The sequence below is a fragment of the Bradysia coprophila genome, unplaced genomic scaffold, assembly GCF_014529535.1.
Source record: "Bradysia coprophila strain Holo2 unplaced genomic scaffold, BU_Bcop_v1 contig_333, whole genome shotgun sequence".
In the NCBI taxonomy this organism is placed as follows: domain Eukaryota; kingdom Metazoa; phylum Arthropoda; class Insecta; order Diptera; family Sciaridae; genus Bradysia; species Bradysia coprophila.
The window spans coordinates 1,642,593-1,668,439 of record NW_023503592.1 but is presented as its reverse complement, the minus strand read 5'-3'; the positions used below and the strand labels follow the sequence as shown (position 1 = coordinate 1,668,439).

General features: G+C 38.1%; 1 protein-coding gene across 1 annotated transcript; it reads left to right on the top strand.

Moving 5' to 3' along the window:
- The first annotated feature begins 9,356 nt into the window (after positions 1-9,356).
- On the top strand, positions 9,357-13,117 carry LOC119079750 (facilitated trehalose transporter Tret1-2 homolog). The gene is made up of 4 exons (XM_037187827.1): positions 9,357-9,554; positions 9,623-9,766; positions 11,588-11,755; positions 11,825-13,117. Exons 1-4 carry the CDS (start codon positions 9,479-9,481, stop codon positions 12,886-12,888), a joined length of 1,452 nt encoding a protein of 483 aa, XP_037043722.1. The 5' UTR covers positions 9,357-9,478; the 3' UTR covers positions 12,889-13,117.
- Positions 13,118-25,847: the final 12,730 nt, after the last annotated feature.

Here is a 25,847-nt window from a genome sequence, read left to right as displayed (position 1 = left end):
CCCTGCAAAGTTGATGATGACCTGCAAGGGGGGATACTCCCCCCTTGACCCCCCTTAGCGGGGGCTGCCGCCCCTCGACCCCGCTTTTTTATTTTTCCTTATTCTTCACGGCCTGCGGCGCTGACACTTTTGTCAAAATCATGATCGTATTCGCATCTGCGATTTTGTTATGATGTGTATCGACTAAATTCCAGTACGATCTGAGTCAATTACAGTCGATCTGAATTTGCTCGATATAGTCAATATACTCGAGTATAGTCAATACACTCGTATATAGTCGAGAAATACTCGAATATAGTCAAGATATGCTATAATACAGTGAAGATATACTCGATAAACTCGAATATAGTCGAGATATGCTGTAATATAGTCAACATATACTCGAAGGTAGAAGATATTTATGTCCTCGAATATAGTGGATGTCCTCAAATATAGTCGAAAAGTCCTCGAATATAGTCGAAAAGTCCTCGAATATAGTCGAAAAGTCCTCGAATATAGTCGATGTCGTCGAATATAATCGATGTCCTCGCATATAGTCGATGTCTTCGAAGGTAGAAGATATGTCATCGAATATAGTCGATGTCCTCGACTATAGTCGATGTCATCGAATATAGTCGATGTACTCGAATATAGTCGATGTACTCGAATATAGTCGATGTACTCGAATATAGTCGATGTCCTCGACTATAGTCGATGTCATCGAATATAGTCGATGTACTCGAATATAGTCGATGTACTCGAATATAGTCGATGTACTCGAATATAGTCGATGTACTCGAACATAGTCGATGTACTCGAACATAGTCGATGTCATCGAATATAGTCGATGTCCTCGAATATAGTCGATGTCCTCGAATATAGTCGATGTCCTCGAATATAGTCGATGTCCTCGAATATAGTCGATGTCCTCGAATATAGTCGATGTCCTCGAATATAGTCGATGACCTCGAATATAGTTGATGACCTCGAATATAGTTGATGTCCTCGAATATAGTCGATGTCCTCGAATATAGTCGATATCCTCGAATATAGTCGATGTCCTCAAATATAGTCGACGTCCTCATATATAGTCAATGTCATCGAATATAGTCGACATCCTCGAATATAGTCGATGTCCTCAAATATAGTACAATTTACTCGAATATAATCGAGGTATACTCGTATGTCGATATCCTCGAATATAATATTCTTCGGCTCTATTTATATTCACAATTTTTTTTTTAAATATGTGTTTGGTAGTTATTTTGTCCGGGGTTATTTTGTCCAGGGTTATTTTGTCCGGGGTTATTTTGTCCGGAAGTTATTTTGTCCGATCACCCAGTAAAAGATGTGTTGAATCGAATTAATGAAACAATTTTGGAAATATTGAGAGCTCTCTGGTTTAATGTAGGCAAAAACAAAAACAGGCCCATAAGCCTATTGTCAACACTCTACAAGTTGTTTATGAAAATCATTACGAAGAGGAACACTAACAAGTTCGACTTCTACCAACCTGTTGAACAAGCTGCTTTCAGATCTGGTTTCAGCACAAACGACCATTTGCAGGTGATGAGAACGCTTATTGAGAAGTGTCGTGAATACAACATCGACATAGTCTTGCTATTCATAGACTTCGAAAAAGCTTTCGATTCAGTGGAAACATTGTCGATATTGGACGCATTAGACGAATGTAGAGTAGACTCAAGGTACTCCAACACAATTCGATATGTGTACAAAAATGCTACTTCATGTATAAAACTTCATAAGAGCACGGAGAAATTCAGAATTGGCCGAGGTGTAAGGCAGGGTGACACCATTTCACCGAAATTATTTACGACGATTCTGCAGAGTATTTTTAGGAAGTTAAACTGGAGTAAAATGGGAATAAAGATAAATGGAGAGTACCTGAGCAATCTCCGCTTCGCTGATGACATTGTACCGCTAGCAGCGAATCTAGGTCAGGCTCAGCTTATGCTACAACAGTTAAGTGAAGAGGCGAGCAAAGTTGGCCTCAAGATGAACTTATCGAAAAAAAAAGTCATGACCAACATCGGGGACGATAGAGAAATCAAAATTGGTGACACTGTCATTGAACGAGTCGACAGCTATGTATATCTAGGACATAAACTGAAGTTAGGTCTGGACAACCAAACTGCAGAAATAAGACGTAGGATTGGTCTTGCATGGGCAGCGTTCGGAAAACTCAGACTAATTTTCAAAAGCAAAATGAATAATAGTCTGAAACGCAAAGTTTTCGACACTTGTGTCCTTCCAGTGCTCACTTATGGAGCGGAAACGTTAACTTTAACAAAAGCATCCGAAGATAAATTGAGAGTGACACAAAGAGCCATGGAACGGAGTATGCTCGGAATAACACTCAGAGACAGAAATTGTCCTGAAATTTCGACGACATGAGTATCGGTGACATCCTGAAGAAACGGTGACTTACTGAAAAAATAACGAGAAGAAATGGTGACTTCCTGAAGAAACGACGAGAAGAACCGGCCACTATAGTCGCCGTTTCTTCTCGTCGTTTCTTCAGGAAGTTATCGTTTCTTCAGGTAGTCACCATTTCTATAGGATGTCACCGTTTCTTTAGGAAGTCACCGTTTCTTCTCACCGTTTCATCAGAAAATCTGAAGAGTCGTCTTTACATGTCACCATTTTTTCAGAAAGTCACCGTTTCTTCGAAACCGTCGACTTCCTGAAGAAACGACGAGAAGAAACAACGACTTTCAGAAGCAACGCATCTCACCGTTCAATCTCTGATTGCAAGCAACTAAAACAAATAAAATAAAAAGCTTTGTATTTTATTTCAAATGAATAAAATCTACGTACAGTGGCTTATTCTTGATTTGAGATGAAATTTCGATTTCAAGAAATTGTTCAGTTGACAATCTCAACTCAAGATTACTAATTCAGCTGACATTGAGATCCCAAATCAACTCTAATTTTCGTCTCGCCGTAAAGGCGTTTTGTTGGTTCCTATGGAATTCATCCTTTTACGAAATGTAACGTAAAGGAGTTTAGTTCATCACTACAGAATTCATCTTTTTACAACATGAAAACCAATTTTCATTGCACATAAAAAGCGTTTTAATACGCCGAGCGATCCGGCCCATTGCCCCGTAGCGAAGCGGAGGGCTGCAATGCGAGCCGGGCGCCGGAACGGTGTCGGTAACTTAGGAGTTAATTTTTTTTTCTCTCGCATCGTGTCATAAATAGTCCGTGTAATTCATTGCACATAAAAAGCGTTTTAACACGCCGAGCGATCCGGCCCATTGCCCCGGAGCGAAGCGGAGGGCCGCAATGCGAGCCGGGCGCCGGAACGGTGTCGGTAACTTAGGAGTTAATTTTTTTTCTCTCGCATCGTGTCATAAATAGTCTGTGTCATTTTTTATATATACACGCTCTGAATTTTGAAAACCGACACATTTTCTGTTTTGTGCTTTACTGCCTTTTTCTTAATTTTACATACATTTTTATATGGAGAAATCAAAAAACTCAAGTACAACACAGAAACATATCGCTCGGTGTCTTAAAACACTTTTATGTGACTAATTATGACACGATGCGAGAGAAAAAAAATTAACTCCTAAGTTACCGACACCGTTCCGGCGCCCGGCTCGCATTGCGGCCCTCCGCTTCGCTCCGGGGCAATGGGCCGGGTCGCTCGGCGTGTTAAAACGCTGTTTATGTACAATGAAAATTCGTAAAGTGATTACTTCCTTATGGTTGGTATTCAATACATAAAGATTATTACAGCAAGACTATTCAACAACCAAAAAGTTACTGCTAAAAAGATACCGCCAAATCGCTTATTATCGACTTTCTGTATAGAGACGATAGAATTTCTACTTCATATATAGAGACGATAGAATTTGGTTTTTGGCCTTATGAAGAAACGTTGACTTCCCGAAGAAACGATGAGAAGAAATGATGAGTTCCTGAAAAAACGATTAGAACCTTCCGTCGCCGTTTCTTCAGGAACTTGTTATTTCTTATGAATTCACCGTTTCTTCTCGTTGTTTTTTCAGGAAGTCATCGTTTTCACAGAAAGTCAGCGCTTTTTACATAAAACGGCGACATCCTGAAGAAACTGTGACTTTCTGAAGAAACGACGAGAAGAAACGGCGAGTTCCTGAAGAAACGGTGACTTCCTGAAGAAACAGCGACTTCTTGAAGAAACGGCGACTACTCGCCGTTTCTTCAGGAAGTCGCCGATACTCATGTCGTCGAAATTTCAGGACAATGAGACAGAATGACGAATCAATGGATTCGACAACAAACCAGGGTCGTTGATGTCATGGAAAGAATAGCATCTCTGAAATGGAGCTGGGCGGGACATATTGCAAGAAGGACAGACGAACGTTGGACCAAAAAGATCATGAACTGGCGACCATATAAAAGACGAGCTATAGGTAGACCACCAGAGAGATGGACAAACGGAATTAAGAATATTGCAGGTACAAACTGGCAGCAAATGGCAATGGATCGTACGAAATGGAAAGAAGTTGGAGAGGCCTACATCCAGCAGTGGATAGAAACAGGCTGAAAAAGAAGAAGAAGAAGAAGAAAAACCAAAAATCTAACAAGACAATGAAAACCGATTGACGTTTGTTGGTTGCGGATGTGTATGCGTACGAGCAATGTATTTTCGGAATGACAAATTTTCAGGATTGAATTATGAATAAAAAGTTGTGACAAATTAGTGGAAAATAATTAATTTAGATAGTTTGCCTACTGCATTATCAAATTAATTTAAGTTTTCTTTAAAAAAAAGCAAGAACCGAATTTGTTATGTACGAAAACAAATCACTCAAACACAAAGTAAAGTTTACGATTTTACAGTCAAATTAGGGCTTATTATATAAGAACACATCTGAAACCTACACAATTTATAAGACTTTAAAACAATTTCAACACAAAACTCGAAGCTGTTTCATTCCTTGTTACACAAAATGAAAGAAATGTTAAAATCGAAAAGCACTCGACAAAACCAACAAATCAACAAAACAAAAAAATAGACGTCAATTACGTAGCAGTCGCTGTTTCTCCAAGCACTTGCGTTCCACACATTCCACATGACATTTGGTATCTGTGTTAAATAAATTAACTACGATCATGGGACTTTTTGTATGTTACACATAGTACTCCTTTTCATAAAAAAACCCGTTAAATTCACTAAAATTTTACATCATCTCTCAAACTTTTCGCTACTCTCTCGTAATTTTTTTTTATTTTAAGATAAGCGAAAAAAAGACTGCTCAAATTGCACAGCCAGTAAAAAATCGATCTTTTCAAAAAACAGAAATTACAATAAATAAAAATCGTCCACTCTATTTCTTCCCAACGTTCCAAGAATACATGCTGCATTTCCTCTTTGAATAGCAATTGAAATTCTTTGGAATAAGTAATCTGTTGAACGCTTTTCCCCTGATGCTTTTTTCATCAAAGATCCTAATTTCGTGACAAATTTCTTTGTTTCTGGGCCCATGCAACCTAAAGATTCGACCAAGCGGGGTGAATAAATAATTTTCTTTAAGTTTTCTATAATGCTTATGCTTTAATCTCTCCGCTTTCTCTGCAACTGAGTGTGCTTTTTTAGAAGTTTCACCAATGTATGAAGGAGCCAACGTATCACGCACTGTCACATCCCATAAAAGAGATTTACCATGACTCCACGGAATTAGAGTCATACCATCAGGTCTTTTACTGTCATCTCTAGAAATTCCTGGTGGCTGTAACAAAGTTGGAAAATCTGCAGCAGAAAAAGCATGAGAAAACTCTCTGTTTACAGAATCATGTCGCGGCGTTATCCCTGTCTTAAGTTTGCATGATAATCCATGCAAACCGTCCTTTTTAGCTAACTCACCACAGACACACCTATACTCCTCGCATAATTGGGATCCTAAACGCAGACCAACAGCAATTCTCGCAGCATTGTTATCTAATAACAAACCTAGCTGACTCGACGGGACAACTTGCAGCCACTTTGAAGATTCTTTAGTAGATGACGCAAGCAGTCTCGCACGATCAACAGATTCACCAGATTCAAACATCCCACTAAACTTGCTATTGACCAACGGAGAGTCCCAATTCCTCTGTACCTTCCTCTCATCATCACTACCTGGACCAAATTCACTAGGAATCGAACTTACTAATCCCAAAATACTATCATCGACCACCTTAATATTAAACCTACTCAAAACCTCATCATTCGCTACTCTACATTTAGCTCACACTCCTATACTCCAACATTTCGAAAATTCCAATACCACTCTAGGTTACATCATCGTTTGTGAATGATTCGTTTCTTTGATGTTGCCCATAAATGGTACGCCGTTTTTCTCTGTCAGTATTCCATCGCAACACGGTACACGTTTTACTCCACGCGGGATGGTTAATATCTACAATAAGATTACGTTCTTCAGCAATGACCTTGCAGTTGATACATTCGTCCTTGGTTGCTTTACATTCCTTAATTACATGTTCACCACCGCAGCGTAGACAGGCCATCTTGTTCATACAAACGTTCGACTTATGGTTGTACCCACAACATTTGAAGCAGCGTAATACACTTAGACTTTCTGTTACTGTGCATGTGTTCGTGCCAATATTGACTTTCTTTTCTCTCATTAATTTTTTAAACGTATTTGAGTCCACCTCTAATATCGCACCGTAGCATTCAGTGTGTTTCAGTTCATGAATACGAACAACCTTCATGTATCCGTCCCGTAAAAATTCGTTTTGTCTTTTCATACTTGCAATGATGTTAACGTCTGTATACTTTTCACTCATGTTTATTACTCGAATTTTAGGATTTCTCACTTTTGGAATGACAACGGTATAGTCGTCGCCTAATTCATTTATCGCTTCTTCTTGCAATTTTGCTTTTACATTTAATTTCAATACCACCTTTCGGCAGATTATTTACACTACACACTGAAGAATTTTTCGAAATGTTTTTTCTGTCCCAATCCGCTCGAGTCGCTGAACACTTTTGAAGGTTTTTTGGCTTGATCAACACAACTGGCTCGATTACCGTTGCATCAATAGCTTCAGAAAATGTTTCAGATCCATTGTGTACACTTTTTACAGTTGCTTGTAACCTGCTGAATTCCGTTTTCATACGTGTTTCATAGTTCTGCAGATTATTGTTCAATGTCTCAAAGTTTTTATTTATTGTTTCACTACAGATTTCCTGTCTATTTAGCCGCTCGTTGAATATACTCATAAAACTCAAGATCTTATTCAGAGTTACACTCATCACTTTATACAGATTGTCTTGGTATTCATCACATTCATATGATATGTTTGGACACGCTCTATAAAAACTTATTGAAACTGGTGTGAATCCGATGCGTTTCCAATGAAATTTTCGATTACAAGGCCCTGTGCAAAAAATCGATTCGTTCCCATCCACACATTTCTTATCACACAATTTACAAATTAATTTATCGTCTTCCATTTTAATTCTCTCGACTCAATTATTGCAGCTTATTGCAGTACACGTCTTTACTCTTCGACGAACAGAACAGTACATTTCGTGGTTAAGATAAGTTTTGTATTTGACCTTCTGACCATGACCCATTAGCTCCAAGCATTAACACTGAATGTCAAGTATCTACAGCAAGCACGGTGTGTTTTATGAACATTAATTAAATATTATGCACCAAATGTTTATTTTGACGAGTTGTCCCAAGATCCTAAGCCGAAGGAGCGGATATAATCCAACTCGTCAAAATAAACGTTTGGACATAGGTGCAGATCATTTTTTATTGTGTCGATGCAGAGATGCTTGGAATAACACTCAGAGACAGAATGACGAATCAATGGATTCGACAACAAACCAGGGTCGTTGATGTCATGGAAAGAATAGCATCTCTGAAATGGAGCTGGGCGGGACATATTGCAAGAAGGACAGACGAACGTTGGACCAAAAAGATCATGAACTGGCGACCATATAAAAGACGAGCTATAGGTAGACCACCAGAGAGATGGACAAACGGAATTAAGAATATTGCAGGTACAAACTGGCAGCAAATGGCAATGGATCGTACGAAATGGAAAGAAGTTGGAGAGGCCTACATCCAGCAGTGGATAGAAACAGGCTGAAAAAGAAGAAGAAGAAGAAGAAGAGATAAACTCAAACTCCCTCTCCGGGCTGACGCATAATGTTAGTCTTACCTCACAGAGACATATAAAATGATATAAGTATTTTTTATAGCGAGAGAGAGAGAGAGAGAGAGAGAGCGACACAACAAATCTTTGTTTTGTGAATACCGAAATAATTTTATTGTTTTAGTTAAATTATGGTGGGCCCGCAAATACAGAAATAAAAAAACGTGACACATCAGTATCATATCAGTGCATATGTTTGCCGAGAACTATTTATAAAACTATTTACAATGTTTATTAATTGGTACCTGCGATCTCAATTTTGCTCTATAGTCGAGGATCTTTTACCGTCCAAAGTAGCGTTGATCCTCCTGCGAATTAGGGTTCCCATTTTTCAATTTTGAAAAAGAGGACATTTCGGCGTCAAAAAAGAGGACGAAAAGAGGACACCTTCACATTCAAAAAAGAGGACGAAAAGTGAATTTCTGACGCGGTATTACAACGACTGTACATCTGTACATTCACTTTGTGCAACTATTGCGTAATTTACACCACAACCACAGTTCATGCTGAAAACAAAAAATTCAACAATGCTCTGTGCAATATGCACTGAAATAGTCCTGATATTCTTTTTGATTCCTTCTCAGTGATAACATCCACTCCATATTATCTGAATACAGAATTCGTTTTACCTTATCATTGCGTGATCTTTGGTATTTCACACAACGCTACACTATTTTCTTTCTTGTAAAATTACTAACTTTTGTTTTAATGTAAGGAAAGGATTAGGTAAAGAATGCGAGCGGAGTGAGCGAAATTTTATTTTGATGTGAATAAGAGTTTGTTGTATTTCCTTTTAGAGATTCTCTGACAGAGAAGATCATTAGTTAATTCCGCGCAGCGAAAATTTTTCGTTTTTTAGGTATTAAATTTACTTAAAAAAGAAGAAGACCTGAAAAAAGAGGACAAAGAGGACGTTTTCATCAAAAAAGTGATGTTCTTAGAATTTTTGTAAAAAAAGAAGAACGAGACGAAAAAAGGGGACATGTCCTCTAAAAAGAGGTCGAATGGGAACCCTACTGCGAATTCTACTAGATTTTCAGGTTTTAGGTGTGCGCAGTACATAGTTTGTGCTTTAGGGAGCGTTCGTAAATGATGTCCGCATCTACACTACCCATAGATCCTCGACTATAATAATCCGGACTTTTGTGAGGAGCTCTCTCTCTCTCTCTTGCTCTATCAACTTTTCCATCTGCATACAATTTCTAATGATCTTCATTTGTCTTTCGATTTTTTCTTGTTCAAATGACAATTTTCACTCGACAATCGAAAAAACTTATTCGTGTCGAACCGTAGTACATATCGCGGATCCCGTAGTATGATTAAATATCAGTTTTCCGTTTATCAGGCCGATGATTCGAGAAAATGGTCACAATTTTTGTGCGCTTTTTCGGGTGAGTGTTCTCACAATGGAAAGTTGCAATTTGTCTGTGTTTTCATGCTCCAAATTTGTACGATGCAGCTACAATACTAGCATTTGTTTGTGGCATCACATTCGGCTGGAGCAGTGTGGTATCAGCAGATCTGAAAAGTGATAACCACCCAAGCTACGATTTTCAAGTGAATGAAGGGGAATTATCATGGATTGGATCATCTTTAACATTAAGTACGTAAGTGGGGTTGTTGAGGCCCATAAATTCTGTTTGGTTACAGTTTTCACAGCTGCATCCACTTAGACCTAGTTATGGACACTGACCGAAGGTATATGGACACTGAAGGTAGTGAATTTAAGCTAAGTTCTGTTTTTCTGTTAGTATCTCACTCTCGCTTTCAATAGAATTATTATTATGAGTTTAATGACATGGCCATAGATTACGTCATCAATCTTAGTACTGACCGTTTTTTCATGTGGCACCACTTAAGGCTCGATTACAAAATCCTGTCATGGCTGCGTTTTAGTGCGTTCTTAAATCCGATATTTGAGTAAAGTCCGTGTTATATCAAGTGACACGTCGTAGTGAGATAGTTAAAACCAAGAATGTATACTTTGGAGAGGTCACGCAGATCGTCATTTAATTATATACGCGGGCGCCCACCTTTTCCATACAAACAAATTCACCAAAATTGAATTTGTATGGCGTGGTGAATTTTTTGTATGAAACGTGGTATGTAATATGTGTGACCTCCCCAAAGTTTACACGTTTTCGAGGAGATCCAATTTTCCAGAGATTTATTCAATGTCTCTTACGAAAAGGTTGATGTCCGAAAGAGCAAGGCAAGACTATATCCCTCGCCACAGATGGCCATTTTATTAGATATGCGGGAACACACCTTCTATTCAAAAAAGGCGTGGTGAATTTTTCATTTTTCGTATAACGTGTTTTGAGGTTACGCAGCCATTTCAATAACTGTACCCTGGCTAACTGGCCTGGCACACAGCGACGCGACGTACGTCTTCGTACGTGAAGATTAAATTGCAGCAATGACGCTTGTTCACATTCGGGGAAATCAGAAAACGTCATTAATGCTGAAGACACACGAGCAATTGAAATTGCTGAGGTGGACAATTTATGCTACGATTTCTATTGTATTCCGATATTCACCACACGCTAAACAAAAGAAATCGCAACATAAATTGTCCATCTCAGCAGATTCAATTGCTCGTGTGTCTTCAGCATAAGAACATCAAGAGATATCCCGCCTAGAGTGCACTTTTTCATAGGGTATTTCAAAAGTGTCAAAAATTATTTTTTTCAATTCTTTTGTTGTTTCGATTTTAAATGACGTGTACTGGTAAAATAAGTAAATCCTGCCCATTTTTATTTTCTGCCCAGAATACGAAAAAAACCGAAATATCTCGGCGAACTTTGAACCACCCTGTAGCGCACTTAATTTATTTTACTGACCAAAATTTAATTTTATCTGAAACTGTTTTTCATCACCTATGCAACAATATCCCACACGACATATTTGAACAAGAATTGGATTTTTGGCTGAACCTCAAACGACCTAGAGTCGTGCTACTCGAAAGGAGAAGGCACCTCAATAGCAATCCTTGCGGAAGACTCAATTACTGTTCAAAAATGTGCATTATTGTATTGTTTTGAAGGAAGTGGATTAGGCTGTAAGGAAAAAGAAAGGAAAAAGTTTTTGAGCGATCAATTCAGGGCGGCACAGGGCCCTCAAAAGGGAGGTACTTAGGTCGATTTCATGAATATTTAGAAAGAGTTGTGAAAAATACACGACATACGGAATCGAGTTTGTAGTGAATATGTACATGTAGGACCAGACTGGGCAATAGGGAAAAATCACAGGCGCCGTACAAAAGAAAAAAATATTTTTATGAGTAAATAACAAAATTTAGGTCCGGCAAATGTGACTTTTTCTAAAACAGGGCGCCTGTAATTTTTCCCTATTGCCCAGACTGGTCCTGCATGTACATATGGACGGACTATATTGTCTGATGGATATTTTTCTTTGTGTTTAGGTGCTGCATTCACTTGTGTACCATCGGGCTACCTTATTTACTGGATCGGACGAAAATGGAGTCTGTTGTTGTTAACGCTTCCACTACTTGCCGGATGGGCTCTGATTCTATTTGCTAAAACCGCGCTAATGATCATTTTCGGACGTGTTGTCTTAGGCATTGCTGTCGGTTCGTCCCACAGATTCATATCCGGCTCCTTGGCATCAATTTCGTTAAAAAAAATTATTTTGTTTGCAGGCGGTACATTCGTCATTGCTCCAGTGTACATTGGTGAAATTGCCCAAAGTGAAATACGTGGAACGCTGGGCACTATGTTCCAATTGCTAGTCACCATCGGCATTTTATTCGTTTACACGCTGGGTGCTTTCGTTGACGTCAAGAGCTTGACTTTCATTTGTCTCGTTACGCCGATCATTTTTGCCGCAGTTTTCGCTTGGATGCCTGAGTCACCAACGTATTTGGTCAACCGGGGCAAATTGGAAGAGGCCGAGAAAAATTTCGGATTTTTGCGAGGATGGAAGCACGACAATCACTCTGAAATCGAACGTTTGAAGTATGAAGAAGAGCAGCGACAAATAGTCAATCAAAATCAGTCGCTAAAGGTTTCGTTCAGTCGAATTGAAGCCAGAAAGGCGCTGATGATCATCATCGGTCTGTACGTGTTCCATCAGCTCTGTGGCATAAATGCGGTCATCTTCAATGCGACCGACATTTTCAAAAAAGCCAAAACCGACATCTCGCCAGAAGTGCAGACGATTGTCATCGGTCTGATTCAAGTTTTGATGACACTGTTGTCGGTGTTTGTGGCCGACAAATGGGGACGTAAAGTGTTGCTCTTTCTATCGCAAATTGTGATGGCCGTCACAACGCTCTTCATGGGCATCTATTTTTTCATACAACAGAACAACGAAGTAATGGCTGAAAGTTTATTATGGTTGCCGATGACGTCATTGGGTCTATTCATTGTCGGATACGGCATCGGACAGGGACCGTTGGTACATACAATGATCGGCGAAATTTGCGCACCCGATATTAAAGGATTTGCCATTGGAGTCGCTATGTCCCTGAATTGGTTTCTAGCCTTCTGCATAACGAAATTTTTCAGCGGCTTACAGACCACTCTGGGCATCCATTCAACATTTTGGATTTTCTCCGGATTTTCGTTTTTGGGAGCGGCGTTTGTATGTTTATGTGTGCCGGAAACGAAGGGAAAGTCGTTGAATGCCATCCAGAGAATGTTGGCGGGAGTCAAAGAACCACAAACCGACGATGTTGAACAGGAAACTGAGAAAAATACATGAGGTACTGAAACATCGATTTATTGTGGTAGGTTGGAGCGAAATAAAACGATTTTATGTGGCAAGAATTCTCGATCTCGGTCCGTTGTGGAACATTGTTCAATCATGTAACTATTTTCAAGTTAAAGGTCTAACGTTAGCCGTCGGTTAGCCTGTCTTAGATTCATTATGTTAAGATGGCCTGTATGTTAAATACTAAATAAAAACATAGCTAACGGCGACCCGTACGAAACACCTATTTGTATAAGCCTTTACTGTGAAACTCTTCATTTCTTTTACTTCATTCTCTACTGAAAAGCTATTCGCCCTTTAAAATCGCTTACATTATCCACTTTTTGCCTTGTTATCATATACAAATAAATTGCCGGAGGCAATATAGACAGCCCCGTACGAAGTCAACTTTCATAAATTCCTATTTAAACAGCTATATACCGCTATATTTACCTATATTTTCCTATAAATAAACATTTCACAAATGAATATGCTATTAATTAGCTCAATATGCCTGTATATAGCTCAATATAGGTGAATATAGATATATATAGATGTCCATATATGGAATGCCTGAAACACCCCACACACATTTCCATGTTAACAGAAACTCTCTAAGTACCATTTTTCCCAAGATATATCACTTTTATTAAAATCCAATATGGCCACCGGCAGCCATTTTGTTAGGAGACCGGAAATTTAACGACGCTTTACATTCGTTAATACCTTTCAAACAAAAAAAAATTCATGAAATTCGGTCAAAATTTACTCGAGATATTGACGTTCACTGTACGGCCGAGTAGCCAGATAAGAGCTCACTCCAAGAGACCTAGCTCACGCTCCGGAGAACATAATTTCATAAACTTTTTTTCCCTGATTGGTACGGTCAATACCTAATAAAGCTAATAAAGCTAACACAGACGAAATATGTTCAAATGTGGCCGACCTACAAGCAAAAACTGCTTGCCGCCCTGTGCCTGTTTCACACCAAGGGGTCTAACTCACGAGTCGGTCATCCGATTTCCATAAACTTTGCGCATAGCGCAATTACGAAAGCCCGTACGAAGTACCTCGAAAATAAAACCAACAATTTACGATATTATTTTAGAAACCCAAAATTTTTTGCCAACTTTCTATTGGGTATTCAATTATCTCTCAAATGAAACAAAAACTAGCAAAATCGGATGAGATTTACTCGATTTATGTGCAAAAAACACTTAGGGCCGAGTAGCGGCCTTAGTCCAAGGGCCCAAATTTGAAACTTTTTTCGCCACGTTATTTTCGGTATTCAATTACCTTCCATAAAAAACTAAATCTGGCAAAATCGGATGAGATTTACTCGATTTATGTGGAAAAAACACTTAGGGCCGAGTAACGACCTTTGAGCCCTCCCAACAAGCTCGCGTTGCATCCTACACAAAAACAATGTTCAGCAACTTTGTTCTACTCGTCAATACCTTTCATTTTATATATCACAAGCAGCTATTGCGTGCGTATTTCGGTAGATATCGTCGAAAGACTGAAAAACACCTATAGGGCCCTAGCTCTGGAAGGGCCGACCCTACCATGCCCATTTTCGAACTTGACCTTACTTTTGTCGATACCAATCGGGGAAAAAAAGAATTTTGAAAAAAGGTTGTGATTTGCTCAAGCTAGAGGGGTCACGGACGGACGGACGGACGGACGGACATTTTTAGCCCCGTACGAAGTACTGGGGGCTTATAAGATTAATATGCCGTTTGTAACACGTCGAATTGGAAGCAGACAGTAAGGGCAAAGCATTTGGTTATGTTCATAGATGACGAATCCGCATTAAAAAAAATGTCCGTCCGTCCGTGACCCCTGAACATTGTTTTTGGGTAAGATGCAACGTGGGCTTGTTGGGAGGGCTCAAAGGTCGTTACTCGGCCCTAAGTGTTTTTTGCACATAAATCGAGTAAATCTCGTCCGATATTGCTAGATTTAGTTTTTTATGGAAGGTAATTGAATACCGAAAAGAACGTGGCGAAAAAAGTTTCAAATTTGGGCCCTTGGACTAAGGCCGCTACGCGGCCCTAAGTGTTTTTTGCACATAAATCGAGTAAATCTCATCCGATTTTGCTAGTTTTTGTTTCATTTCAGAGATAATTGAATGCCGAATAGTATGATGGCGAAAAAAGTTTTAAATTTGGGTCCTTGGACTAAGGCCGCTACTCTACTCGGCCCTAAGTGTTTTTTGCATATAAATCGAGTAAATCTCATCAGATTTTGCTAGTTTTTGTTTCGTTTGAGAGATAATTGAATACCGAAAAGAACGTGGCGAAAAAAGTTTCAAATTTGGGCCCTTGGACTAAGGCCGCTGCTCGGCCCTAAGTGTTTTTTGCACATAAATCGAGTAAATATCATCCGATTTTGCTAGTTTTTGTTTCGTTTGAGAGATAATTGAATACCGAAAAGAACGTGGCGAAAAAAGTTTCAAATTTGGGCCCTTGGACTAAGGCCGCTGCTCGGCCCTAAGTGTTTTTTGCACATAAATCGAGTAAATCTCATCCGATTTTGCTAGATTTAGTTTTTTATGGAAGGTAATTGAATGCCGAATAGAATGATGGCGAAAAAAGTTTCAAATTTGGGCCCTTGGACTAAGGCCGCTACTCGGCTATAAGTGTTTTTTGCACATAAATCGAGTAAATATCATCCGATTTTGCTAATTTTTGTTTTATTTGAGTGGTAATTGAATACCCAATGGAAAGTTGGCAAAAAATTTTGGGTTTCTAAAATAATGTCGTAAATTGTTGGTTTTATTTGAGAGGTACTTCGTACGGGCTTTCGTAATTCCGCTCTGCGCAATTTTAAAAATGAACACTTTCAGTAAATTTGACCATCCCCAACTTGACTTGCATTTTGGTAACAGACGCATTAGAGGGTTGTAGACGTATGAGGGTGCCGGGCGTATTACGGCTACGGACGTGTTATGGTTACGGACGAAATAGGATTACGGGTCGTACGGGGCTAAGTCGCAGCAAACGCTCCGACTGTTCTGATGCCTTGTTTTATTGCGGATTCGTCATCTATTAACATAACCAAATGCTTTGCCCTTACCGTCTGCTTCCAATTCAACATGTTACAAACGGCATATTAATCTTATAAGCCCCCAGTACTTCGTACGGGGCTAAAAAATTGACATGAGAATCGACAAAATACTGAATATTGAATACTGAATTCTGCGATTCTGCATATTTCGCATGAAATGAGAATACGATTTTCTCTCTTTCGTTAAATATTGCGAAATATTGCATTCTTAACTGACACTAGATGGTAATGTGTATCCGCCTTTAAGGTGTTTCAGGCATCCCATACGTGGGTAAGGTGATAAAAAAAGTTTCAAATTTGGGTTCCGCAAATTTTTGTTTTATTTGAGAAGTACTTTTTGCGGGTTTTTGTAATTGCGCTATGTGGATGAACAGTATGATTACGGACGCACTTCTGGATTAAATGGATTTAATGGAAGTGCGTCACCCCTCGCTACAACTGTTTTGACGGCTTCGTTCGCTTAAAATTCAAATTCTGAGGCGTACTCACGTCATGAATTGTGATGGTTATAGTATATTACGTATCTGAGGGAAAATTTGCTTACTCACGAGGGGAACGTTTGCATTCAGAGGCGAAGGCGAGGGATATAATCCCCAGACCAAATAGAAAAGCGTAAAAAAACCTTTCATTCTCAAACCGGGAAAGCCGACTCACAGTGAGGCGAAGAACAATCAGTCTCTTGCCTTTTATACTGAAATCTACATTAGGAATGAAGTCTTGGTGACATATCCACTGCCAAGCAGGTAAGACTATGCATTGCATTAATTGGTAGTAAAGGTGGATCAGGATGTTTAATGGACATCGAACCTTTGACAACACGGACTTTAATGTTATCTGTCAGGCGTTGGAAGACCATCTCGAGTAGTTTTGAGATGGATAAGTACCATTTTCAGAGACAAAACCATCGCACTGAAGATAGTGGAGGGCTAGTGCGACGACACAGTTCTTAGAATCAAAAACGGATCTAGTACTGTTCAGTACACTGAGGAAAAAGTAGTTACCTGCTACAGCTGCGATCTGTCTCCAGCTGTAGTTTTTGAGAAAATACAGCTGTCACAGAAAATATTTCGGCCCGTAGCTGTCACAGCTGTATTTTTCTACTTGCTATCAGAGCTGTAGTTGTGATTACCTACAATAGCTGTGTGATTGCCTACAATCAAAATTTTGTGATCGATAGGCACGGGTTCGAATCATGTCGGATCCTGTTTTTTTTAATAATATTATTAAAAGTAATTTTGGTTTCATTTCTGATAAAAGTCAGTTCAAAATTAACTCAATAATTTAAGTATTTTGATATTATGTCTATTATACACTATTCGCACGCGCGTGCCATTAGCATCGGCCTTTTTATTAATAATTATTTGAAATAAAAACTTGCCTTGTTGGGGCGCGAACCCGGGACCTCTTGATCTCCTGTCCAGAATAATCCACGTGAGCTGCGGAACATATATGCTACAAATGCCTTATGTTAATGTAAGCTACACAACGCATATTCCCGTTGATAGGTAATATACATCCCTGTAGTAGCTGTATTGTGGGTGTAACATTACCTACATGAGATACACATATGAAAACTGTGTATACAACACGTAATGTGTCATTAATAATTGAAAGATATTATTGCGACAATATTGATTCACGTAAAAATGAAAATCATTTTGAAAATCAAAATATTAAGGCTAAAGTCTGGAAAAATGGTTCAACGAGCACAGGCTAGTGACCCGCCAACACTTTTTCACCCAACAGAGTCGCCGGTTGTTCTTAGATTGCCTCAGCCGGCTGGAAGACAAAGTTTTTTTTTTTAATAAAATAAAATAAATTTCGACTGACCGAAATCGCCGCTATTTTTTCACCTCCTTTAAGTCCCCGACAATATTTGTGATGACAATTTTTGTGATGTCACAAAATATTTGTGACAACACAAAATATTTGTGCCAACACAAATATTTTGTGACATCACAAAAATTGTCATCACAAAATATTTGTGATAAGCGTTATTTGTGATGTCACAAATATTTTGTGTTGGCACAAATAATTTGTGTTGTCACAAATATTTTGTGATGACAATTTTTGTGATGTCACAAAATATTTGTGTTGTCACAAATATTTTGTGTTGTCACAAAAACTTTGTGATGACATTTTTTGTGACATTAAAAAACGGAAAAATTTGGTTTATTCGTACATAACTGAAGGTTGGGGGTCAGAAGGATTATAACGTTTGAATGTCACTAGAAAAATGGGTGGGTCGAGCACACATTTAAAAGTTAAACGTTAGCGGCTATGCCTTACTTTCAAAGTTTCTAACGAATGTTCTAGCTTTTTCGTTGAGTCAGATGTTTAAACTAAATTTAACAATTTAACGTTTTTCAAAAAAAAAAATTTTGTTCTGAAAAATGTTTGGTCTTATGCATATCATGGCCCTACGTTAGTGAAGGGCCGTGACGCAAGTCCGTTAACACTGAAAAATTTTACAAAATTTTTTTTCCGCAGGACTTTTTAACTTTTCCCACTTTGCTCCTACTACCCCCAAAGTATTTTATTCGTAATCTGGGCGTCCATACGAGTTCAACGAGCTATCACACGCCTCATAAGGTTAAAATTTGGCCGAGATATTAAATTTCAAAACTTGGAAATTTGCAGAAATTTGTATGAAGAAATTCATTTTCATACATTTTGAAATTGATGAATTTTACCAACCTTTGTCACTTTGTTACGGCGAAACTTTTTAATTTACCGGTGGATTTGGCTGAAATTTTCAGGGTATGTTAAGGACGTAATTCTAAGAAACTAATTTGATGGAATTTTTATAAAAGCTTATAATTTCGGAGCCATGAGCGTGTTAAGCTATTGAGCTATGGAACCTATAACTCGGAAAATATGGTTTCCCTAAAAAGTCGCTTATTTGGGAGCTATGAACGTTTTAAGTGCGAGCTATGTCAGCCATAACTCGGAAAATACAACAGATGGAAACTTCGTGTAAAAGACAAAGTTATAGAGTTTTAGATTCTAGTCGATGCGTGTTTCATGGTTTTCTTAAAAAGTCGCTTATTTGGGAGCTATGAGCGTTTAAAGTGCCTCAAATTTTCGATTTTGGTGAAATTTTCGATATTCGTAAATTTTTCGATTTTAGACTTTGTACAATATTGGGCTTTGCCGCTCTTATTTGAATTTCGTTGTTTATTGAAATCAAGTGTTAATGTTAACGTAATGCGTCATCTGTTAGCAATTGTTTGCATTATCTGTATGCTAGTTTTGTATAATGATGAGAAGATAGATTATTCTGTGTGAATCGTTGCAAGAAGCAACAACTATCCAACCAACCAACCAACCTATCTAAACCAACCAACCAATTGTTAAACCAATTTATTGTTAATAAAGAAAGAATTAAAAAGAATGGAATTCAAACGAAAGAAAGCCGAATCATCTGCCACTTTTTGACGCAAACTTTTTTATAATAATTTTCTTCCTAAAATTTTTCTGGTAAGATTTTTGTTGATAAAACTTTCGCGTACTTTCCTCATCAGCTGCATTTGTGACGCATACCTTTTTGCGTGTCGAATCTGTAAGCGTCACCTACACCGATATCAGTTCTTTTGTAAGTGGATAACAGGACTTGCGTCACACCTCCACTGCAAGTTGTGGTTTTTTAGAATTGGGTCGAAGATAATAGACAGTTTGAACGAAAATATTCTTCTTACAAAACTGTATAACTTTCTCTTTGATCTCAACCTTCCAGCTTTCATTTGACGAAAATCGAAAATTTTACGGAATTCAAAAATTTGATGAAAATCGAAAAGTCTGTACAATATCCGGCTCGAAGGACCATGTTTAAAATCCTAAGGTTTTCGGATTTTAATTCTTTCTTTATTAACAATAAATTGGTTTAACAATTGGTTGGTTGGTTTAGATAGGTTGGTTGGTTGGTTGGATAGTTGCTGCTTCTTGCAACGATTCACACAGAATAATCTATCTTCTCATCATTATACAAAACTAGCATACAGATAATGCAAACAATTGCTAACAGATGACGCATTACGTTAACATTAACACTTGATTTCAATAAACAACGAAATTCAAATAAGAGCGGCAAAGCCCAATATTGTACAAAGTCTAAAATCGAAAAATTCACGAATATCGAAAATTTCACCAAAATCGAAAATTTGAGGCACTTAAAACGCTCATAGCTCCCAAATAAGCGACTTTTTAAGAAAACCATGACACACGCATCGACTAGAATCTAAAACTCTATAACTTTGTCTTTTACACGAAGTTTCCAAATAGACGTCTCTATCAATTTGTCTTTTAAACGAACTTTCTATCTGCAGTATTTTCCGTGTTATGGATGACATAGCTCGCACTTAAAACGCCAATATCTCCAAAATAAGCGACTTTTTAGGGTAACCATGAAACACGCATCGACTAGAATCTAAAACTCTATAACTTTGTCTTTTACACGAAGTTTCCAAATAGACGTCTCTATCAATTTGTCTTTTAAACGAACTTTCTATCTGCAGTATTTTCCGAGTTATGGATGACATAGCTCGCACTTAAAACGCCCATATCTCCAAAATAAGCGACTTTTTAGGGTAACCATGAAACACGCATCGACTAGAATCTAAAACTCTATAACTTTGTCTTTTACACGAAGTTTCCAAATAGACGTCTCTATCAATTTGTCTTTTAAACGAACTTTCTATCTGCAGTATTTTCCGAGTTATGGATGACATAGCTCGCACTTAAAACGCCCATATCTCCAAAATAAGCGACTTTTTAGGGTAACCATGAAACACGCATCGACTAGAATCTAAAACTCTATAACTTTGTCTTTTACACGAACTTTCCAAATAGACGTCTCTATCAATTTGTCTTTTAAACGAACTTTCTATCTGCAGTATTTTCCGAGTTATGGATGACATAGCTCGCACTTAAAACGCCCATATCTCCAAAATAAGCGACTTTTTAGGGTAACCATGAAACACGCATCGACTAGAATCTAAAACTCTATAACTTTGTCTTTTACACAAACTTTCCAAATAGACGTCTCTATCAATTTGTCTTTTAAACGAACTTTCTATCTGCAGTATTTTCCGAGTTATGGATGACATAGCTCGCACTTAAAACGCCAATATCTCCAAAATAAGCGACTTTTTAGGGTAACCATGAAACACGCATCGACTAGAATCTAAAACTCTATAACTTTGTCTTTTACACGAAGTTTCCAAATAGACGTCTCTATCAATTTGTCTTTTAAACGAACTTTCTATCTGCAGTATTTTCCGAGTTATGGATGACATAGCTCGCACTTAAAACGCCCATATCTCCAAAATAAGCGACTTTTTAGGGTAACCATGAAACACGCATCGACTAGAATCTAAAACTCTATAACTTTGTCTTTTACACGAAGTTTCCAAATAGACGTCTCTATCAATTTGTCTTTTAAACGAACTTTCTATCTGCAGTATTTTCCGAGTTATGGATGACATAGCTCGCACTTAAAACGCCCATATCTCCAAAATAAGCGACTTTTTAGGGTAACCATGAAACACGCATCGACTAGAATCTAAAACTCTATAACTTTGTCTTTTACACGAACTTTCCAAATAGACGTCTCTATCAATTTGTCTTTTAAACGAACTTTCTATCTGCAGTATTTTCCGAGTTATGGATGACATAGCTCGCACTTAAAACGCCCATATCTCCAAAATAAGCGACTTTTTAGGGTAACCATGAAACACGCATCGACTAGAATCTAAAACTCTATAACTTTGTCTTTTACACGAACTTTCCAAATAGACGTCTCTATCAATTTGTCTTTTAAACGAACTTTCTATCTGCAGTATTTTCCGAGTTATGGATGACATAGCTCGCACTTAAAACGCCAATATCTCCAAAATAAGCGACTTTTTAGGGTAACCATGAAACACGCATCGACTAGAATCTAAAACTCTATAACTTTGTCTTTTACACGAACTTTCCAAATAGACGTCTCTATCAATTTGTCTTTTAAACGAACTTTCTATCTGCAGTATTTTCCGAGTTATGGATGACATAGCTCGCACTTAAAACGCTCATAGCTACCAAATAGACGACTTTTTAGGAAAACCATGAAACACGTGTCGACTAGAATGTGAAACTCTAAAAATTGTCTTTTAAATGAACTTTCTATCTGCCATATTTTTCCGAGTTATGGCTGACATAGCTCGCAATTATAACGCTCATAGCTCCCAAATAAGCGACTTTTTAGGAAAACCACGAAACACGTGTCGACTAGAATCTAAAACTCTATAACTTTGTCTTTTACACGAGGTTTCTATCTGCCGTATTTTCCGAGTTATAGGTCCCATAGCTCAATAGCTTAACACGCTCATGGCTCCGAAATTATAAGCTTTTATAAAAATTCCTTCAAATTAGTTTCTTAGAATTACGTCCTTAACATACCCTGAAAATTTCAGCCAAATCCACCGGTAAATTAAAAAGTTTCGCCGTAACAAAGTGACAAAGGTTGGTAAAATTCATCAATTTCAAAATGTATGAAAATGAATTTCTTCATACAAATTTCTGCAAATTTCCAAGTTTTGAAATTTAATATCTCGGCCAAATATTAACCTTATGAGGCGTGTGATAGCTCGTTGACGCCCAGATTACGAATAAAATACTTTCGGGGTAGTAGGAGCAAAGGGGGAAAAGTCAAAAAGTTCGTGTATATATGTTCCTCAGTCCTGCGGAAAATAATTTTTGTCAAATTTTTCAGTGTGAACGGACTTGCGTCACGGCACTTCACTAACGTAGGGCCATGATATGCATAAGACCAAACATTTTTCAGAACAAAATTTTTTTTTTGAAAAACGTTAAATTGTTAAATTTAGTTTAAACATCTGACTCAACGAAAAAGCTAGAACATTCGTTAGAAACTTTGAAAGTAAGGCATAGCTGCTAACGTTCAACTTTTAAATGTGTGCTCGACCTACCCATTTTTCTAGTGACATTCAAAAGTTATAATCCTCCTGACCCCCAACCTTCAGTTATGTACGAATAAACCAAATTTTTCCGTTTTTTAATGTCACAAAAAATGTCATCACAAAGTTTTTGTGACAACACAAAATATTTGTGACAACACAAATATTTTGTGACATCACAAAAATTGTCATCACAAAATATTTGTGACAACACAAATTATTTGTGCCAACACAAAATATTTGTGACATCACAAATAACGCTTATCACAAATATTTTGTGATGACAATTTTTGTGATGTCACAAAATATTTGTGTTGGCACAAATATTTTGTGTTGTCACAAATATTTTGTGACATCACAAAAATTGTCATCACAAAAATTGTCGGGGACTTAAAGGAGGTATTTTTTCCGGGACTTTTTAGCCCCGTACGAAGTACTGGGGGCTTATAAGATTAATATGCCGTTTGTAACATGTCGAATTGGAAGCAGCCAGTAAGGGCAAAGCATTTGGTTATGTTCATAGATGACAAATCCGCAATAAAAAAAATGTCCGTCCGTCCGTCCGTCCGTCCGTCCGTCCGTCCGTCCGTCCGTCCGTCCGTCCGTCCGTCCGTCCGTCCGTCCGTGACCCCTCTAGCTAGAGTAAATCACAACCTTTTTTAAAAATTCTTTTTTTCCCCGATTGGTATCGACAAAAGTAAGGTCAAGTTCGAAAATGGGCATGGTAGGGTCGGCCCTTCCAGAGCTAGGGCCCTATAGGTGTTTTTCAGTCTTTCGACGATATCTACCGAAATGCGCACGCAATAGCTGCTTGTGATATATCAAATGAAAGGTATTGACGAGTAGAACAAAGTTGCTGAACATTGTTTTTGGGTAAGATGCAACGTGGGCTTGTTGGGAGGGCTCAAAAGTCGTTACTCGGCCCTAGGTGTTTTTTGCACATAAATCGAGTAAATCTCATCTGATTTTGCTAGTTTTAGTTTTTTATGGAAGGTAATTGAATACCGAAAAGAACGTGACGAAAAAAGTTTCAAATTAGGGCCCTTGGACTAAGGCCGCTACTCGGCCCTAAGTGTTTTTTGCACATAAATCGAGTAAATCTCATCCGATTTTGCTAGTTTTTGTTTCATTTGAGAGATAATTGAATGCCGAATAGAATGATGGCGAAAAAAGTTTCAAATTTGGGCCCTTGGACTAAGGCCGCTACTCGGCCCTACGTGTTTTTTGCACATAAATCGAGTAAGTCTCATCCGATTTTGCTAGATTTAGTTTTTTATGGAGTCTAATTGAATACCGAAAAGAACGTGGCAAAAAAAGTTTCAAATTTGGGCCCTTGGACTAAGGCCGCTACTCGGCCCTAAGTGTTTTTTGCACATAAATCGAGTAAATCTCATCCGATTTTGCTAGTTTTTGTTTCATTTGATAGATAATTGAATGACGAATAGAATGATGGCAAAAAAGTTTCAAATTTGGGCCCTTGCACTAAGGCCGCTACTCGGCCCTAAGTGCTTTTTGCACATAAATCGAGTAAATCTCAACCGATTTTGATAGTTTTTGTTTCATTTGAGAGGTAATTGAATACCCAATGGAAAGTTGGCAAAAAATTTTGGGTTTCTAAAATAATGTCGTAAATTGTTGGTTTTATTTGAAAGGTACTTCGTACGGGCTTTCGTAATTGCGCTATGCGCAATTTAAAAAATGAACAGTTTCAGTAAATTTGACAATGCGCAACTTGACTTGCATTTTGGTAACAGACGCATTAGAGGGTTGTAGACGTATTAGGGTTCCGGGCTTATTAGGGCTACGGACGTATAATGGTTGCGAACGAAATAGAATTACGGGTTGTACGGGGCTAAGTCGCAGCAAACGCTCCGACTGTTCGGATGCCTTGTTTTATATATGCCTAGTTAGGATTTGGTGCTTAGGCCCCAAAACAAGTCTCATATATTTTTGATCTTCCATAACTGGCTGTATGGGCTCGTTGGAAATCTGAGGTCGAGTACTCTCGAAGCAAATATTACCTTCATAAAGTTTGATGATAAACGGCCGAAAATATGACGTCCGAAAAATTTCTCAGAATCGATGGAACCTCGGTGATCATCAAATATTTTGAAGTTAATATTTGCTTCGAGAGTAATCGACCTCACGGAAAAGAAATTCGGACTACAAAACCTCATTTTTCGACTTTTAGCCGCTTACCACCAGCCAGTTATGGAAAATCAACTAACTATCCATATATAAAAAAGTAGAGGAAAAAATAGCACCGATTTCGGTCAGTCAAAATCAAAAGAATCCCTCGAAATAAAATTGAACTGAAGAAGCAGATCGAATGACTTCCTGGCGAAATGTCAGGATTCGGCACATTTCAAGTGAATGCGTTAAAAGTTTTATCTTAATTTTTGTTGTCCCATTTTCTCGAAAGATTTCGTTTTTTAATTTTAAAACGTTCCCTGAATATGCAGAGCTGCTGGAAAAACCCAACATTAGCCGTTGCAGGTAATCATTGAGAACAGCTGATCTATTACCTACTGCAGCTGTAGTTTTCAAATCTTTTTCCTCAGTGTAGAAGTGTAGAAAGGACTCGACTTTTCAGTGTGAACTTAGACCTCTATCTATCATCTTGGGGTTACGCTTGGTAGCAAATTTAACTCGATTTATCAAGCTAAGGAGGTAAGGCTCCATCATAACACTTGATGCGCATAAGGCTACAGTGTCATTCTGGATCTGCAGAAACTGTTTTTTGAGGAACTGCTGTCTGCAATTTCAGGGTATTCTATGGCCATACACTCGCGGAATTTTGAAAACTGACACGTTTTCTATTTCGTCGTTTAGTGGTTTTTTGTGAATTTTGCAAATATTTAAAATACATTGTATTTTATATTATAGTCGAGTCGATAAGGACAGAACGTTTACCGAGCGGGTTGGACAAATCGAGTGATTGGAGAT